Genomic DNA, 18,719 nt, shown 5'->3' on the forward strand with positions numbered 1-18,719 from the left:
TGTCGGGCAAATTATAGAAAACTCGTTCTTACAAACCCTGGTTTTAAAAAGGATAGTGATTTTAGACTGGATGGGCAGATCAGTGCAGTAGTAAAATGTAACTTATTTTCACTTGAGGCAATTGACCAAAATGAAAAGTATCCTGTCAAAAGATGGTTTTAAAACAGTAATCCATGCCTTTGTGACAGCCTGTTTGGATTACTGTAACTTTTTGTTCCTTGGAATTAGTAGGGCATCCTTATCACGTCTTCAGTTGATGCAAAACTTTTAGCTGCACAGCTTTTAGTTGGAACACGGTGGACAGAGCATATTCCTCCCGTTTTATCCTCTCTGCACTGGCTGCCTGTCCATTTTAGAGTTCATTTTAAAACTCTTTTATTTGTTTTAAGGCTTTAAATGGTCTTGCCCCTCCCTACCTCTCTGAGCTACTGCACCTTTACTCCCCTTCTCGGTTAGTCAGATCAGCCGATCAGCTGTTGCTGGAGGTGCCAAGGACATGACGGAAGCTCAGGGGAGATCGGGCTCTTGTCGTTGCAGCCCCCAAACTTTGCCGCTGCAAATTAGAAAAGCCTGTTCAGTAGCCATTTTTAAATCTGCTCCCACCTTTTCTCCTTGGTGTTTGTAATTGATTTTATTTCATTTTATTTTTTCCTATTTATGTTGTATTTTCTAATTGCTACTTTGACTTGGATTTTATTTCTATAATTTTATTTGTTTTAAAATCTCTTTTTAGTTCATTTATTGTAATCATTCTTGTTGTTCAGCACTTTGATCAGTACCTGCTGTTTTTAAAGTGCTTTATGAATAAAGTTGGCTTGGCTTACTTTATTTTTAAGTGACTTATAAACTGGGAAATTTAAACTATTTAGTGCCTGGGCTAAAGCCCCCAGTGGTTCAGACCCTAAAAACGTCCCTGGTGGTGCCTCTGCTTTATAAATTAATTTGCTCTATGATGGAGCTCTTAACTGTAATTATTTATATGTGGAATCCATTTTCCTCATTAAAATAAATTGAAATATAATTAATCCATTCCTGGCCCCCAAAACACAATGATGCAACATTCTTGAATATGAAGGTCCTCTAATAATGTTAAATATTTGGTTAAACGTAAGCCTTTTATAAATTGCTGAGCAGATGTGGAACAGAAAAGCTGCAAAGTAGATACAAAGAAAACAGAAAAGTTAAGTAAATCACAGTAAAGGCATTAGAATGAATTTCAAAAACAGGAACGCCAAATTAGCCTTTTACAGAAGTAAATGATTCAATAAATAAACAATGAACACCGGGAGACCCAATGTTACGCCCATGTGCACACATACTAATTAAATATTAGCCTGTTTAAAAGCTGGAAGTAGATCTGAACGAAGATCGAGAGCAGAAAGAGCCGGCTTCTTTTTGCTAAACTGAGCCAAATGATGTGAATCTCAGAAAAGAGTCGGAATTCCCACCGTTGAGTCAGTCAGTAAGCGAGACAAGGAGGAGGAAGAGGAGGAGGAGGAGGAAGGAGAAAAAAAAAAAAAAAAAGCAGCCGAAAACCAACCAATGAGAAAACGCCCTGTTGGCCCAACGCGCAGCCCGTCGTGCTGTCGGATTGAGCGCTACGTCAGCAGTGAGACAGAAACATGGCGGTGTGCAACGCTCGAGTGTTCATATTAAGTTTTCTCACAGCTGTTATATTTCACCGCAGTCTCGCCAACGTCGCCGCTGAAGGTTCGACCTCGGAGGAGTCTCCTCACCGCCGCTTTGAGTACAAGTACAGCTTCAAAGGACCGCACCTGTCTCAGTCCGATGGCAGTATCCCGTTTTGGATCCACAGTGGAAGTAAGTTTGTATCCAGATGTCAACATCACGGAACACTAGTTAGGAAAAGGTTTTTTTGTTTGAAGTCCATGACAATGACAATGGGACGGCGACAACCGGAGACTGTGTTGTTTGCAGCGGTTTCCGCTTGAGGTGCTCAAAGGCGATGCTGTTTTGCTGCCAACCTGCAGCAGAACATGCTGGAATGGATCTTAGCACACTAGTGTCATTTTAAGAGTCGCAGAAAGTCACTGACAAGTGCTTTGGTTTTTTAATTTTAGTTCAAGGTCCTGACTGATGCCACAGCGTCTGCAGACAAGAAACGTTGCCATGAACGCCTCTGTAACAGAAACAGACCCTTGGACATCACACAGTGAGGGGTCCAGCTGCAGGGGATCACACTCCCTTTCCAATAAGTCAGCTTTGATTAAGGGCTATAAATGAATTGCTTTATTATTTTTACTTTAGTTTAAGTGCCTAAATTTACAATTTAGATGCTGAATGCTGCAAATTTGCTCTGTATAAAGCAAAAACTTAAATATTTGTCATTACTAGCTGTTAAACAAACAATCCTTTATTGACTCTTCCTCCTAATCTTACATTTATCTTTTCGGTTGTAAAAACTGGCCCTAAGGTTTGCAGAGTGCAAACTCCACACGTCCAAACTCATAACTCCAAGGGTCAAGTCACAGTGACAAATGATACGAGCTAGATTGCAAACAAATCTGCAGAAGATGTACCTTCTAACATCAAGTGGACCGTTAAAAAGTCAAAACTTCAATTACACAATGATAATGCTAAGGTACACTATATTGCCATTATTATTCACTCATCCAAATAATTGAAATCAGGTTTTCCAATCACTTCCATGGCCACTGGTGTGTAAAATCCAGCACCTAGCATGCAGACTGTTTCTACAAACATTTGTGAAAGAATGGGTCATTCTCGGGAGCTCAGTGCATTCCAGCGTGGTGCTGTGATAGGATGCCGCCTGTGCAACAAGTCCAGTTGTTAAATGTCCTTGCTCCTAAATATTCCACTGTTGACTGTCAGTGGTATTATAAGAAAGTGGGAGCGATTGGGAATGACATGGGAGATATTAATGATACATGCTGTAAAAGACAAGTTGCTGTCCTTGGTGGTACTTGGACTCCTGACCTGAAGGGGAGTGATGGAAAATTGAAGTATCCATAGGAAATTTGAAAACTGCCAGAGTATAGATTCCGTAACAACAAAAAGCACAAGAGGTAGATCTGGGTGTCGCAGTGGAAATGAATGCCACATTTTCTGAAAACATTGCTTTATGGATGAAAGAAGATTATGAATAAGATGAGCCCCAGTTGTGAGCCTTGTGGCACACCACTGCTGACATTGGTGGGTTGTTAATTATGTTCTAACACTCACTATCTCTCATCTTGATTCCAGATGCTATTCCAAGTGCTGACCAGGTGCGCATTACCCCGTCTCTCAGGAGTCAGAGGGGCTCTGTGTGGACGAAAAACAAGGTCAGCTTTGAGCACTGGGAGGCTGAGGTGACCTTTAGGGTATCGGGAAGAGGCAGGATGGGAGCGGACGGTTTGGTAAGCGTGTTTGATTTCTTGGTGTGTCGTGATAATACAGACAAGGCAGCCAAGTTCACTCCTTGGGAAAATCATGTCAAGATTTTCCTTCAGGTTGGCATAGTAGAACAGTAGTGAGAGGTGTTGCTTAACAGTCTGCTGGCTGAGGCGATTCTGTGTGGATCTTCATTGTTTTCTTAGTTATCTGAAGCTTGACACAACGATGCTTCTTTTACAGTGTAAAACAATAAACAATATTGTTAATCAGAATTTGATTTAATAGGTAGGCAAGTTATTAAAGTGTAGAATAGCTCAGATCAGACTACATGTTCCAGCGATACATCCATAGGAACTGCATCTTGGTGCATTACAGGTCCTTCTCAAAATATTAGCATATTGTGATAAAGTTAATTATTTTCCATAATGTCATGATGAAAATTTAACATTCATATATTTTAGATTCATTGCACACTAACTGAAATATTTCAGGTCTTTTATTGTCTTAATACGGATGATTTTGGCATACAGCTCATGAAAACCCAAAATTCCTATCTCACAAAATTAGCATATCATTAAAAGGGTCTCTAAACGATCTATGAACCTAATCATCTGAATCAACGAGTTAACTCTAAACACCTACAAAAGATTCCTGAGGCCTTTAAAACTCCCAGCCTGGTTCATCACTCAAAACCCCAATCATGGGTAAGACTGCCGACCTGACTGCTGTCCAGAAGGCCACTATTGACACCCTCAAGCAAGAGGGTAAGACACAGAAAGAAATTTCTGAACGAATAGGCTGTTCCCAGAGTGCTGTATCAAGGCACCTCAGTGGGAAGTCTGTGGGAAGGAAAAAGTGCGGCAGAAAACGCTGCACAACGAGAAGAGGTGACCGGACCCTGAGGAAGATTGTGGAGAAGGGCCGATTCCAGACCTTGGGGGACCTGCGGAAGCAGTGGACTGAGTCTGGAGTAGAAACATCCAGAGCCACCGTGCACAGGCGTGTGCAGGAAATGGGCTACAGGTGCCGCATTCCCCAGGTCAAGCCACTTTTGAACCAGAAACAGCGGCAGAAGCGCCTGACCTGGGCTACAGAGAAGCAGCACTGGACTGTTGCTCAGTGGTCCAAAGTACTTTTTTCGAATGAAAGCAAATTCTGCATGTCATTCGGAAATCAAGGTGCCAGAGTCTGGAGGAAGACTGGGGAGAAGGAAATGCCAAAATGCCAGAAGTCCAGTGTCAAGTACCCACAGTCAGTGATGGTCTGGGGTGCCGTGTCAGCTGCTGGTGTTGGTCCACTGTGTTTTATCAAGGGCAGGGTCAATGCAGCTAGCTATCAGGAGATTTTGGAGCACTTCATGCTTCCATCTGCTGAAAAGCTTTATGGAGATTAAGATTTCATTTTTCAGCACGACCTGGCACCTGCTCACAGTGCCAAAACCACTGGTAAATGGTTTACTGACCATGGTATCACTGTGCTCAATTGGCCTGCCAACTCTCCTGACCTGAACCCCATAGAGAATCTGTGGGATATTGTGAAGAGAACGTTGAGAGACTCAAGACCCAACACTCTGGATGAGCTAAAGGCCGCTATTGAAGCATCCTGGGCCTCCATAAGACCTCAGCAGTGCCACAGGCTGATTGCTTCAATGCCACGCCGCATTGAAGCAGTCATTTCTGCAAAAGGATTCCCGACCAAGTATTGAGTGCATAACTGTACATGATTATTTGAAGGTTGACGTTTTTTGTATTAAAAACACTTTTCTTTTATTGGTCGGATGAAATATGCTAATTTTGTGAGATAGAAATTTTGGGTTTTCATGAACTGTATGCCACAATCATCCGTATTAAGACAATAAAAGACCTGAAATATTTCAGTTAGTGTGCAATGAATCTAAAATATATGAATGTTAAATTTTCATCATGACATTATGGAAAATAATTAACTTTATCACAATATGCTAATATTTTGAGAAGGACCTGTATGTGACACCAGATTCCAGTTTTGGATGCTGTCCTATTAAGTCAGGTCACAGCAGGTTCCTGAAACGGTTAGAGTGGAGACTGCAGCTGAGTAGTCAAACACTTTCATTCATAAACATAATATGAACAGCCCTTTCAGCACTTATTGACCCTAGTAAGGATGTGTAAAATGCTTTCAAATAATATTTTATTGCCATGGCATCTTTTCATAGTTAAAAAAAAAAAACCTGAAAAATTACACCTTTAATTTGACCATATCGGGTTGGTGATGGTAGGGTGTTTTTTTTTCTTCTCTTAGATACAGTAAATTAAAAAGACAGGAGTGCATGTAAGGTAGATATGTAGTGATGTCCATAACTCAGAAAATGGCTGCTGTTGGATTTTGCCTTTTGTTTTTTTTATGTGAGATCAAACTACTGCTATGTCATGAAATGTAGTCCAAGCTTTCTTTACCTGCAAATGCCAATAAGTGTACAGACGGACACACTATCACTGTTCAGCTAAATTTGTTTCTGAAAACCTCCGATTCATTAAGTCGCCCAAGAGTGTCCAGATTGGGCAAGTTCAGAAATTCAGATCCTCAAAAGTTTCCAAGCACATTAGCATCAGTCTCAGTTCTCTGACCCAACATGTCAGGGTATTTATGACTCTGCCCAACCGTATTATGTGTTTTGAACTTGTGATGCTGGTTTTCAAAGGTGTGTCTTACCCATAGAAACTGAAAAATTCATTGTTTAATTATTACACAAGAGTGAATAATTAAATTAGTACTGATGTCGTTCAGCTGCACAACTGACAAATGATAGCCTCCCAAAGACAAACCCATTTTCCAAATAGTACAATTATTTTCACTAGCTAAGAATAAATTAGAAGGGGATGTTGGGACAAATACTCAAATAGACCATTGTTTATTATGGTGGCTCTGTATTCTGTTTTTGAAGGGTGAAACAGTTACAGACAGTAGAATCACTAAAGACCATATTTTCTGTTTTGTATTTAAGATTTTGGTAGTTTTATCCACACGATGTTTGCATATCTTTAATTAAGACAGTTTAGTTTTGGTCTGAACTAACTAAAGCATAACTATTTGCTGGACTAGGCAGATCTGTTTCAAGATCATCAGCAAAACAGTGAAGGGAGATGTTGTGTTTTCTCAAAATGGAACCTAATGAAATTCAGTAATGTATAAAGCTGTGTAAAACAGCTTTATACAGATTCTGCGCCTCCTTAAATGAATTTGAAACACCTAACTGATAGCAAAAGTAGCAAACGTTCAGTTTTCCTCCCTCTGTAACAACGTTTACACTGAAGACTGTTGTTCGCACTAGCACTTGGATATGGATTGTCAGTCAGTCACTGATCAGAGCTGAACAAGTTGAAAATTGGCCTATTCCAGGTATGAGCTGTTGTCTTGTCTATGTATCGACAAACACCCAGTCCACATATGGACATCTCCTCTCCGCTCATCCCTCCAGAGAAACATTGGCGATCAACAGTTTTCATGAACTCGGTAGTCAGATTTTTCTCCTTCTGGGTTTGTTGTTCCTCCTGCAAGACATTTTGTTTGGCTGCTGTTAGGACAGAGCAAATCGGTTCCTTGAAGTCTCTTCTTTCTGAAATTGATGTATTTTATTATTATTTGACTATAAGAAATTCTAGCGTCATAAAAGAAGAACAGGGGTCATATGCGGTCTTAATGTGTGAAATTTGTTTTCATAATTTTCCAGGTCTAGAAATATATATATATATATATATAAAAAAAAAAAGTTTCAAGGCTTTTTTTTCTTCCATTTTGTAAAGGACCAAAGTGCGTAATAAAAGCAGTGTTTTTTCTCAATGATTATATTAAATTTAGTGTGTAATGTGGCAAATCTTTGATTTAATATTTTAGTCATCCATATTGTTGTTTTTGACTTGCTAACTGAATCCACGTTGAGTTAAAAATCTAAAAGGACCATTTCCCAACCAGTTTGCTCTCCAGGTTGAGCTGTATCTATCGTGCTTAAACCGGGTCCATTACTTATATGACAAGACAAGAGGGATGCATTTTGAAATAGAGCCAATGTGACAAAAGCAGTGACTCTACCACCCTCTAAAAATCAAATTACATAAAATAAAAGAACTGAACAAAAAAGACTTCCTTGTAGCATTATGTTGTCTGTTGTTGAAATTTTACCCACATATAACATGAAAAAGCACATAAAAATGCTAAAAGTAGCGTCTTTTACCCTTTTTTTTAATATGTAAAAATATTTCTTAACTCTTAATTGTTTTGGGTCAAAGTTATGAAGAGCCACCGCGCAGGGCCTAAGGAGCTGTAATTTTTCTTATATCATTTCAGTTCTTTAAAATCTGTATTCTATGATCATCATCTTATGTATTCTTCTGTGTCCTTTTTAAAAAGCTCTGCTCCTTTAACATTTTTCAGGTTAAGCAAGATAAATACAATTTTAATTTCTTTAACGTTTTTTTATTTTTCGTCCAACAGGCATTGTGGTTCACCAGCGAGCAAGGCCTCGATGGCCCAGTGTATGGTGCTGCTGACACGTGGAACGGCATTGGAGTCTTCTTCGACTCCTTCGACAATGATGGAAAGGTTTGTGTCATCTTCAAATTTCCAATTATATTTCAAAGTTCATGAGTGACTTGAGTTATTGCTAGGTGGGATCAGTTTGATCAAACTGTGTCTGCGATGGAAAATGATCTGTTATCACAGATATTCCTCAAATTTGGGGTTTTTGTCATATAAACAAATGTAAAACTGTTCAGTATTTTTTAATATTTAGTGTTATTAGTGAGCAGATGCAGAATATATGTTGTAAATAAGATTACCTACAAGCCAAACCACCTCTGCTCATCAGAAAACAAAAGGATTAACATGTTTTCTCTCTTTTTGCTTTGATATCCTAGAAAAATAACCCAGCCATACTGGTCGTCGGAAACAATGGCAACCTTGTTTACGACCACCAAAAGTAAGTCAACATTTCGTCCTGTTCCCCTCTGGTGACATCACCAACTCAAATTTCAGCAACTTAAAGGAGATTAGAAAATATGATTATGTTTGCTTGGAAAGTAAATAATCCTCTATCTTTTCTAATCTCCCTTGGGCAAGTGAAAGCTTCAAATCACTTTTTCTGTGCCATTCCAGTTTGTGTTAGAGTCCACAGTGTTTACAAAAACATTAATGTTGGTCAATTATCTTATGAACTTTGTATTGAATTGTCCCTTATTATGAAAAATATTTAAGTTTCGCCTTAGCTGGGTGTGCTTTTAAATAATTTGTTTGAATGTTGTTTTCGTTCAGCGACGGCAACACGCAGGCCCTCGGAACATGTTTAAGAGACTTCCGTAACAAACCGTATCCGATCAGAGCCAAAATAACATATTACAGGAAGACACTGACGGTAGGAGAATGCACAGGAATACACAAACCACAAGCAGTGAATGTCTGAATACTTTTCTAGCAAGCCACTTCATATTTTTTACATCTTCGTCCGTAGGTTTTTATCAACAATGGATTCACTCCAGACAAAGAAGACTATGAGTTCTGCACAAAGGTGGAAAACATGATCATTCCGACTGAAGGCTTCTTTGGCATTTCAGCCGCCACTGGTGGTTTAGCAGGTACCACTCTACTCCCTGTCATAAATACCTGTACCTTTCTGTTTTTACCCGAATCAAATACACGAATCCCGGCTTTCAGTCAATCACAGATCTGGCTTTTGACTGCTTTCTAAGCTTTAGAGAAAAATATTCAGCTAAACTACAAGATGCATTTAAAAAAAAAAAATGTGGGTTCAGAATTATATCGGATTATTTATTGTTTTATTTTATTTTATTTGGTTTTTTGCTAATGAATATAAAATGAGATGGTAATGAGTAGTTTCCTTCACGTCAAACACTTTTTTTATTTCAGTCTGTATTTATCTTTTTATTGTAACAGACTGCTGTGATTAAATATGTACTTTACTGTTAACTGTGATTTTCCTAAATAATGTTTGTGCCTCCATCAGACGACCACGATGTTTTGTCGTTCTTGTTGTTCAGACTCACAGAGCCAGGCCAACAACCGGTAATCCCATTTCTTTTTATCTTCATATACGTGTTTTCAGCTGTCCTTTACCACACTACCAGCTTACAGCCTCAGCCGATTCCACTCTTTTTGTTTTTCTTTTGCATGTGACTTTCACCAAAGCCTTCAGTTGATTCTGAGATTCCTAAAGAACAGAAAGACAAGTACCAGGAGGAATTTCAGAATTTCCAGCAGGAGCTCGATAAAAAGAAAGAGGAGTTTCAGAAGGAGCACCCAAATGTCCAAGGAGAGCCAAGTTAGTTTATATATTATCATATCTGAAAGTTGCATGTCAAAAATATTTTTTGACTTTTTTTTTTTATCAAAACAGTTGGATAAAGGAAACATTTTGCTTAAAATCTAAATTGTAACTATGCAAACTTAGAAGGCTGAAAAAAATCAGTTAACTTAAACATTGTCAGGAACTGAACATAAAATATTAAAATCCAGGAGCAAAACCCCTCAAAAAAAACAGCTACCAGGTAAAATTAAAGTATATTTTAAGTACAGAAAAACAGGAACACGCATCGGGTTCTCGGTGCATTTACTGAAACTTTACTGATTTACTTTTATTGGTCATTTGATTCTGTTTCAGTTGATGATATGTACGAAAGTGTGAATGATCGCGAGATCCGTCAGGTGTTTGAGGGTCAGAACCGGATCCATCTGGAAATCAAACAGATCAACCGGCAGCTCGCTATGATTCTGGATGAGCAGCGTCGATACGTTTCAGTTATCACAGACGAGATTGCCAAGAAGGGGACAAGTGCCGGGTCGGGACAGGTGAGCATTTGAGCACCGACATTTGGATTCACACAGAATACAGACTACTCTGACATACAGGTATAAGAGATCATATCATTATTACCTATATGTTTAATTTACTTCAGCACTTTCTAACTGAAAAAAGCAAACTGGGCTTTAAAACAGAAACATGTCTGTTTCTCCTAAGGTGTGTTCCACCAAAGTTAGTTATTAACCAACTATTCATTCCCCTGGTAGATTTAGGTTTGAAGTGATGTTTTAATTTTACCGAATATATTATTCAGTAACATTATTGTTTTGGAGTGGCCCAGCCAGAGGCTTTGACTTAAATCTGATGGAGAATCTGTGGAGGGAGCTCAAGATTAGGGTGATGACAAGGAGGCATTTCAACCTTTAAGACTTGGAGCTGATCAACAAAGATAAATATTTAAAATACCAGTGGAAGCATGCATAAAGCTGATCAGCAAATATAGGAAGAGTTTGACTGCTCTAATGACTATAAATATTTTTCCCTTGATTATTCAGAAGGGTATCAATAATTTTTAACATGCCATTTTTATTCAAATCAAAAAAACAAACATGAACAATTTAAAAGAATATATGTATCTTTTGAAAGATGTCCGTCTCATTTCCTATCAGAAACAATTTTCTTGGTTGAATGAAAATCATTTTAGATCTTAATCTGCCAGGGTATGAATAATGTTGAGCCGAGCTGCATCAATCAGTAGATCAACACTATGAAGGCTGGCTGAACGTTTTGTCAACATCAACACAGAAGTGTTTATCCCTCAGAGAACTAATCAGTACTTTTCTCTCAGCCCGATTCTGCGAGTCAACAGCTGAGCTCTGTTATTTCCACGCAGCAGGAGCTTCTCAGAAACCTGAACGAACTGAGGTGAGTACCAGCAGTGCAGTACTGATTCTCAAACACGAGTTGTTTTTGCAACAAGCATAAAGAGACATCCATGATACCTTGAGAAAAACAAGAGAAATCCCTCTAGATAAATCTCCTAAATCATATTTAATCTCCGGATGGTTGTAAAATCACAGGTGCTGGCCAGCCTGATAATCCAGCCGTTGTAACAGCTTCCTCCACAGCAAGCCCACCATCTAATGAAACTCTGCTGCTCTCTCAGTGCACATGCCTGCCACGTGCAGATTTAGGATAATCATCTTCACTTACACGCCATGTCTTTTTGGTAACTGGTCTGCGATGCAGTAGTCATGCTTAAAAAAAATGACATTACATTGAGGGAAATGTGCATGTAGTACAATTTGTCTCTGATGACCTGAGGGGGTCTAAATGGTTCATTCCTGACCACCATTTCTGAACTGTGCTGAGGTCCAAGACCATTTAGTGCTTCATGGAACATCAACAGGATTTTTAATTCTGTCCGTTTGACAAACAAGGAGCCAGTGCATGGCTTGATTTTAAGGATTGCTTCAATGTGTTTTCCTAGTTGTGGTCCGGACTCTGGCAGCAGTATTTGAAATCAGCTACAGCTTTTTGATTTAATGTTTTGCCCCTTTCCGAGCCGTGTAGAAACTGTTAGTCATCAGGAATAAAAGCAGTGGCGAGTTATTCTGTGTCCATGATGACACCTAGCTTTTTTATGCTCTGAGGTCTCGAATTAAAAATGCATGCTTTTAAAATCACTACCACTGCAATGTGGTTTCTATTTTTATTTTCATTGCCTGGTGTTGAACCCCTTAAAAATGTCACTTGTTCCAGATATTTTTTTTCATGCACTGTAAAGCTACTGATTTGCATAAATGGAAAGGAGGGAAATTAATCTGATTTTTCAGGATTTTCCACTAAAAGAAAAATTTTGAAGAATCAATGTTGCTGCCAGTTTCCCACACTCCTTGACTCAGATAATGCCCCTCCCATTTTCCCAGATGTTTCCATCTGTGTATATATGATTGGAAAAAATCTCATTGTGTTTTTGGTTGTTTTAATTAAATGATTATGTTATTTAGATTTTTTTAGGTGGAAAACACGACATTAATGGCTTTAAAAAAGGGGTTAAAATGTATCAAATGAATTGATATTGTACATCATGAAGACAGAAGTTATAACAATGGTGGTTATAAAGAATTAAGGGCATGAATTTTGGAGATATTCTGGAGATATTTAACATGAATGAATCTCTTTCTTCGACTGCAGATTCATAGCTCACAAACGGATTGTTTCTATTTATTCATGTTCTGAACATGACCCCACAAGCTTTTTACGTAAAACCAATATTAAATAGACGAGAAAGCAAAAAATAAATGCCTTCAAGGCTTGCACTATAACCTAAACAGAGAGTTCATATTAGGATTCTTTACGATTGACACAGTAAATAAGTTCAGACCGGCAAAAGGCTGCAGCTGCCCTCCTCTAATGTGCTAATATGAGCGACTGATCTGTATTACTTCGTAGATTAAGTTCTCAGTTTATCCTACTCTGTCATTTAAACACAGTTTATGATCAGGCTTCATCTCCAAATATACAAAGAGGGCTTTCTGCTCATAAATGGGTCAATCACAAGAGATGAAGATTATATGCAGGGTTTAAAAAAGCTCACTTACTTTCTTAAGTGTGTGTTTTTTCCATCTATGGTGACACAAATTAGATTTTGTTTATATGTCATCTCTGTCTCAGACCTTGGCCATGTGGCTCAGCAAGAAAAGGCCACATCTTAGCACCGTTTTTGTCCTTATCAGATTAGTGGTCTTTAAATACATCTGTCATACACAAGCAAAACATGGTTTCCCCTCAAATTGATTTTGTCGTAGCAATCCTCCCCCGGGGCCTTCCTACTTACGCCGCTGGAAATTCTGTTGATTTGTAGGCGCACTTTTTTCTTCATAATCGCCTTAGACGTGTTTTAAGATGATAAGGGAAACTTATTGCTTTCTCCGTGTTGGTAATCAAGTTTAAGAAACGGCAATTTGCCGAGAAATGTGATCCAGGCTTAGGTGTTTCCTCTAAGAATGCTGTACTCCATTTAAACTTGATATACAGATGAAATTGAATGTGAAAGTGCAGATTTACAACCTCTTTTTCAATCAGCAAGGAATTACAGCAGTAGGCATGTATAATTATTGTTCTATGTCCTTTATGGGTGGTAAGAAAATTATTTTTAGGGATTATTTTATAACCCACTAAAGACAGCGTGGCATAAATGTTCCAGACAAAAATAATGCAAATCAGATCAGTATCATCAGTATTTCTAAAGATTTATAATAATTAAAGGAGTTTGGTCCACAAAATGTTTAGGCAGGTCACAAGTGTCGGAGTAATATCGGTCTTGATGTCACCTTCACTGAACTGAACAGTAATTAACATTTAAGAACCTTTGGTTCTAACAGCAAGAAGAGCATTGTGTCCTAGGAATGGGACTACTCTGCCATTTTTTAATTAATTTCAGCATATTTATTAACAGTCCAGTATCTGACAAGTCAGTCTATGTGTACATGAATATGCTTCCTTGTTTTTTGTTCTTTTAACATGACTGGCAGTAAACTTGAATGCACAGCGTCAGCATAAATGTTTGCTTGTGTGTGGATGGGTGTTTTCAATTTATTGTACTGATGTGCAGAAACAAAGATATTCCTGGGTGTGTCAGTCTACTCGGGGGTAGAGCAACCAGAACAGTTCTGCTGCTGAAGACATGAATCTGAGAACCATTGTGTATCGGTCATTACAGCTACAATAATCATCATTGTAGCTGTAGAGTAAATAGTATTACACCATACCACCTCTTCCATCTCAAACAACAGTATTGATGTTGAAGATAAGGACTTATACTTTGATTTTATTGCTTACAGTAAATGCCAAATCGGTGGCCTTTTCCCTCTGTAATGCATACTGTTTTCAGTGCCATGTTTACACCTTCTGGGGTTGTAACATGAAGGCTGTGGTGGACAGCACCAAATGTGAAGTTTTTGTTTAAGGCTTGAAGACACCGGAGCTGAAATGTATTCTTTTTATTTTAATTTCAACAGATGGGATCATCCCGAGAATACAAGAATAAAGCCATTAAAGCTGCTCAATATATTTCAAATGTATCATTATCACAATATCAGTGTACGCAATATGCATATCGCAATGGACCGCAACAAATGCATCATTCAGACTCTCAATACTTGAAATTGTTTTGACATCTGTTGATTAATGCAACATAAGTTTCATTAAGAACCGCCATCAAAGCTGTTTCAATGCAAAAGGAACAGACTTCATCTATATTAAAGTTACCTTTTCAATATAATCTTCTTTTACAGATGAAAATCTTGAATTTTATTAAACATTTCCCAGCAGTTGTGTAGACTACTCATTAGGTATATGTTTGTTCTCAAGACAAAGCAGAAAGACATGACCACTTTTTAATTTTCAGTTTACTTATTGCAAGCCATGTCATTATTGCAACTTTCACTACAATTATCACATGTTTTCCTAATGTTGTGCAGCCCTTTATACACTGCTCAAAAAAATAAAGGAAACACTTAAACAACACAATATAACTCCAAGTAAATCAAACGTCTGTGAAATGAAACTGTCCACGTAGGAAGCAACACTGATTGACAATCAATTTCACAGCTGTTGTGCAAATGAAATAAACAACAGGGGGAAATCTTTGGCGATTAGCAAGACACTCAATAAAGGAGTGGTTCTGCAGGTGGGGACCACAGACCACTTCTCAGTACCTATGCTTTCTGGCTGATGTTTTGGTCACTTTTGAATGTTGGTGGTGCTTTCACATTCGTGGTAGCATGAGATGGACTCTACAACCCACACAAGTGGCTCAGGTAGTGCAGCTCATCCAGGATGGCACATCAATGCGAGCTGTGGCAAGAAGGTTTGTTGTGTCTGTCAGCGTAGTGTCCAGAGCCTGGAGACGCTACCAGGAGACAGGCCAGTACACCAGGAGACGTGGAGGAGGTTGTAGGAGGACATCAACCCAGCAGCAGAACCGCTACCTCCACCTTTGTGGAAGGAGGAACAGGAGGAACACTGCCAGAGCCCTGCAAAATGACCTCCAGCAGGCCACAAATGTGCATGTGTCTGCACAAACGGTTAGAAACAGACTCCATGAGGATGGTATGAAGGCCCGACGTCCACAAATGGAGGTTGTGCTCACAGCCCAACACCGTGCAGGACGCTTGGCATTTGCCAGAGAACACCAGGATTGGCAAATTCGCCACTGGCGCCCTGTGCTCTTCACAAATGAAAGCAGGTTCACACTGAGCACATGTGACAGACGTGACAGAGTCTGGAAACACCGTGGAGAGGGATCTGCTGCCTGCAACATCCTTCAGCATGACTGGTTTGGCATTTCTTTGGAGGGCCGCACGCCCCTCCATGTGCTCGCCAGAGGTAGCCTGACTGTCATTAGGTACCAAGATGAGATCCTCAGACCTCTTGTGAAACCATATGCTGGTGCGGTTGGCCCTGGGTTCCTCCTAATGCAGGACAATGCTAGACCTCATGTGGCTGGAGTGTGTCAACAGTTCCTGCAAGATGAAGACATTGAAGCTATGGACTGGCCCGCCCGTTCCCCAGACCTGAATCCGATTGAGCACATCTGGGACATCATGTCTCGCTCCATCCACCAACGTCACGTTGCACCACAGACTGTCCAGGAGTTGGCGGATGCTTTAGTCCAGGTCTGGGAGGAGATCCCTCAGGAGACCATCCACCATCTCATCAGGAGCATGTCCAGGTATTGTAGGGAGGTCATAGAGGCACACGGAGGTCACACACAATACTGAGCCTCATTTTGACTTGTTTTAAGGACATTACATCAAAGTTGGATCAGCCTGTAGTGTGTTTTTCCACTTTAATTTTGTGTGTGACTCCAAATCCAGGCCTCCATTGGTTAATAAATTTGATTTCCATTGATGATTTTTGTGTGATTTTGTTGTCAGCACATTCAACTTTATACAGAACAAAGTATTCATGAGAATATTTCATTCATTCAGATCTAGGATGTGTTATTTGAGTGTTCCCTTTATTTTTTTGAGCAGTGTATATTCTTAAAGAATACTTCCTAAATACATTTCACTCTTGACTATTTTGGAATTTCCTAGCCCTAAAAAATATTTTTTGAATAAAAAAAGAAAGTAGGTACACATAATTAAAACACAAATATGTTGATTGTATTGACAATTTCTAAAGTATTTCTCTTTATTTAGTTTTTCTTTTGTAAAATCAACATTTTAATTTGGTGTCCAGTATCATGGTTTGCCTGTTATACATTATAGATAATCCAGATAGTTTCTGCTCTGTTTCTTAACCCTCTGTCCTTGTAATCTGTTGTAAGAACATGTTTTATAAGGGATTAATTTGGCAATCATGACCTCTTTTATCAGATGGTAATTTTCTGTTTTTTGAACTTTGAGAATATGAATGGAGGAGTGAATGGGGATTAAAGGATTAACTTTGGACCATTTCTTTTTCTGGAATTAAACAAAACCGCACCGCATGTTTACGGTTCACCAAGTTTCCAAATAATGGCTTTGCTTGGTCTTTTTCAGTCCTTTGGGATGCATTTAGATGGTTTAACCCAACGGTTCAGCCTCTCTATAAGACGTGCATGTGTTTTGTTTTTTTTCTCTGCAGAAACTCCTTCTATGAGTCTCTGAAGCAGATCGGTTCGGTCCAGCACCAGGGTAATGCAGGCGGCGTGGCGGCATACGAGACCATCCAGCACTTCAACGACATCAAGGAGAATCTTCACATGGTGAAAAGGGACGTGGAGCACCTGGTGCAACGTAATGTTCAGGTGCTTTTCAAAGCTTTGCAGTTTTGCCGGTTTGTACAATTTAAATCCTGACGAGGCTCTGGATGAAGGAATAGAGTCAATATCCACCAACTCTGTGCATGCATACAATTAAGGAGCTTATGTAATTTGGACAGTTTAACTTAGTAAATTGATGTTTCTTCCCTTTTTTACATTCAGAATCCAGCTGATAAGGTTGTAAAGTGCCCCGAGATGCCTCCCTTGCCTTCCTGCTTATCGACTGTTCATTTCGCGATATTTGTTGTCATCCAGACGGTCTTATTCTTCTGCTACATCATGTTCAAGTAAGTAACTCTAGTAATAATTTGTTTAACTTGTCCCTATGGCTGCAAACAAGCATTTAATTGTTTCTGTTATTGCAGGAGTCAACAGGAAGCAGCAGCTAAGAAGTTCTTTTGATGATGCTGGTTTATAGAACAACTGTGTGTATGAGGGAATGTCTGTTTTTCTTTTCTTCAATCATTTTCAATTGTAAGTTATTATATGTGAAAACTGCCTTTGTGGAATAAGACTTTTTTTTTTTTATTAGAAAATGTTTTAATTTGGTCAGCCAATTGTGTGTGTGTGTGTGTGTGAATGACAGTGTGAGACTTTTCAGCATGATGTGACATCCTTACAGTATTTCTGTTCAGTCAGAGCCTTAGAGTTTGAAATCTGGGATCTGGGTCGCTCCCACTCCATAAAACTAAACACACGATAAAAAAAAAAAAGAAAACCTGTGTCTAAAGATGTAAAATGTGTGTATTTTTGTATAAAATGCTACAGCTTTTCAGTGACATGTACATCAAGGATCTGCTTCAATTATTCTCTTCTGGTTGAGTTAAAAACCTGACTGAACAATTTACATAAACCGTTAACACCAGTCGCTGTCTGTGACTATTTATTTTCTTTTTCTTGCACGCACAATTTGAACATGACAAATCTACATGAATAATGTGAAGATGAGCTAGGTCATACTCGAGGGGTTCAGAAGTTAATTTAAAAAGGAGAAAGTTGCTACGGCATATATTTAGGATGCCCTCATACAGAAGAAGAGCCCGAAGCATTTCGTATTGAAAAGGAGGCTTTGGGGGCAGGCCCTAGAGTGAAGATTTTAAGGTTTGAGCAGCCCAGAAGAACTGGGGGAGGTGGCTGGGTGAATGTTTGGCAATGAATGTTGAGAAAGCTGAAATGTTCTCAGTGTGTTGCCTGCAATGCTCTGTCATTTGTTTCTTAAGATATCTCAAACATGCAGCACTATGCTACGTTAAGATTTAAATTTTGTTTTACTTCTTAGGCCAGTCAGACCGTCACTTCTAATTTCAACTTGCAAGGAATGCATTGTCTTCATAGTAAGGCACACGGCTCAGGACTTGAATTGATAAAGAAGGCAGCTAGAAATAGAACAGACTGGTTCCTCCACTTATTCCTCACAGAGAAGTCTGAGCAGTTAAATCATTGCTAGAATTATTTTCTTGTTATTTTAACAAATAGCATGACACTTCAATATGCTGTTTAATACTTTGAATTTTTAATTTTTTATTATTGAATATTCATATAGTTACAATCATGATTCTCATGTGTAAGGTATTAAGTGTTTTTCATGAGTATGTTCACCTTAAAGAATTTCCCTGGGATCATGTGTGGAAATATTTCTGTTCTTGATGACGTTTAAGGGTTGTTTTCCAAAAGTTAGAAATCCATCCCAACTGTCTCAATCAAGTTTCTCTTTGTGAGAGCAAAGAGCAAGAGGGCTTTAAATGTAGAACATCTCAT

General features: G+C 38.9%; 1 protein-coding gene across 1 annotated transcript; it reads left to right on the plus strand.

The window, feature by feature from the left end:
• Positions 1–1,556: 1,556 nt before the first annotated feature.
• lman1 (lectin, mannose-binding, 1) lies at positions 1,557–17,826 on the plus strand. The gene is made up of 13 exons (XM_047371944.1): positions 1,557–1,821; positions 3,226–3,380; positions 7,828–7,935; positions 8,250–8,311; positions 8,644–8,743; positions 8,840–8,963; positions 9,353–9,411; positions 9,535–9,667; positions 10,007–10,194; positions 10,995–11,071; positions 16,784–16,946; positions 17,124–17,248; positions 17,327–17,826. The coding sequence occupies exons 1-13, from the start codon at positions 1,623–1,625 to the stop codon at positions 17,361–17,363; spliced, it is 1,530 nt and encodes a 509-aa protein (XP_047227900.1). The 5' UTR covers positions 1,557–1,622; the 3' UTR covers positions 17,364–17,826.
• Positions 17,827–18,719: the final 893 nt, after the last annotated feature.

This window comes from Girardinichthys multiradiatus, chromosome 8 (genome assembly GCF_021462225.1).
Source record: "Girardinichthys multiradiatus isolate DD_20200921_A chromosome 8, DD_fGirMul_XY1, whole genome shotgun sequence".
In the NCBI taxonomy this organism is placed as follows: Eukaryota; Metazoa; Chordata; class Actinopteri; order Cyprinodontiformes; family Goodeidae; genus Girardinichthys; species Girardinichthys multiradiatus.

Bases quoted from the DNA above. Each gene is read 5' to 3' on its own strand.
- lman1 (XM_047371944.1), top strand. From the start codon at position 1,623: ATGGCGGTGTGCAACGCTCGAGTGTTCATATTAAGTTTTCTCACAGCT. The intron at 3,381-7,827 runs GTAAGCGTGTTT...TTCGTCCAACAG, and splicing joins GGATGGGAGCGGACGGTTTG to GCATTGTGGTTCACCAGCGA. The intron at 9,412-9,534 runs GTAATCCCATTT...CTTTCACCAAAG, and splicing joins CAGAGCCAGGCCAACAACCG to CCTTCAGTTGATTCTGAGAT.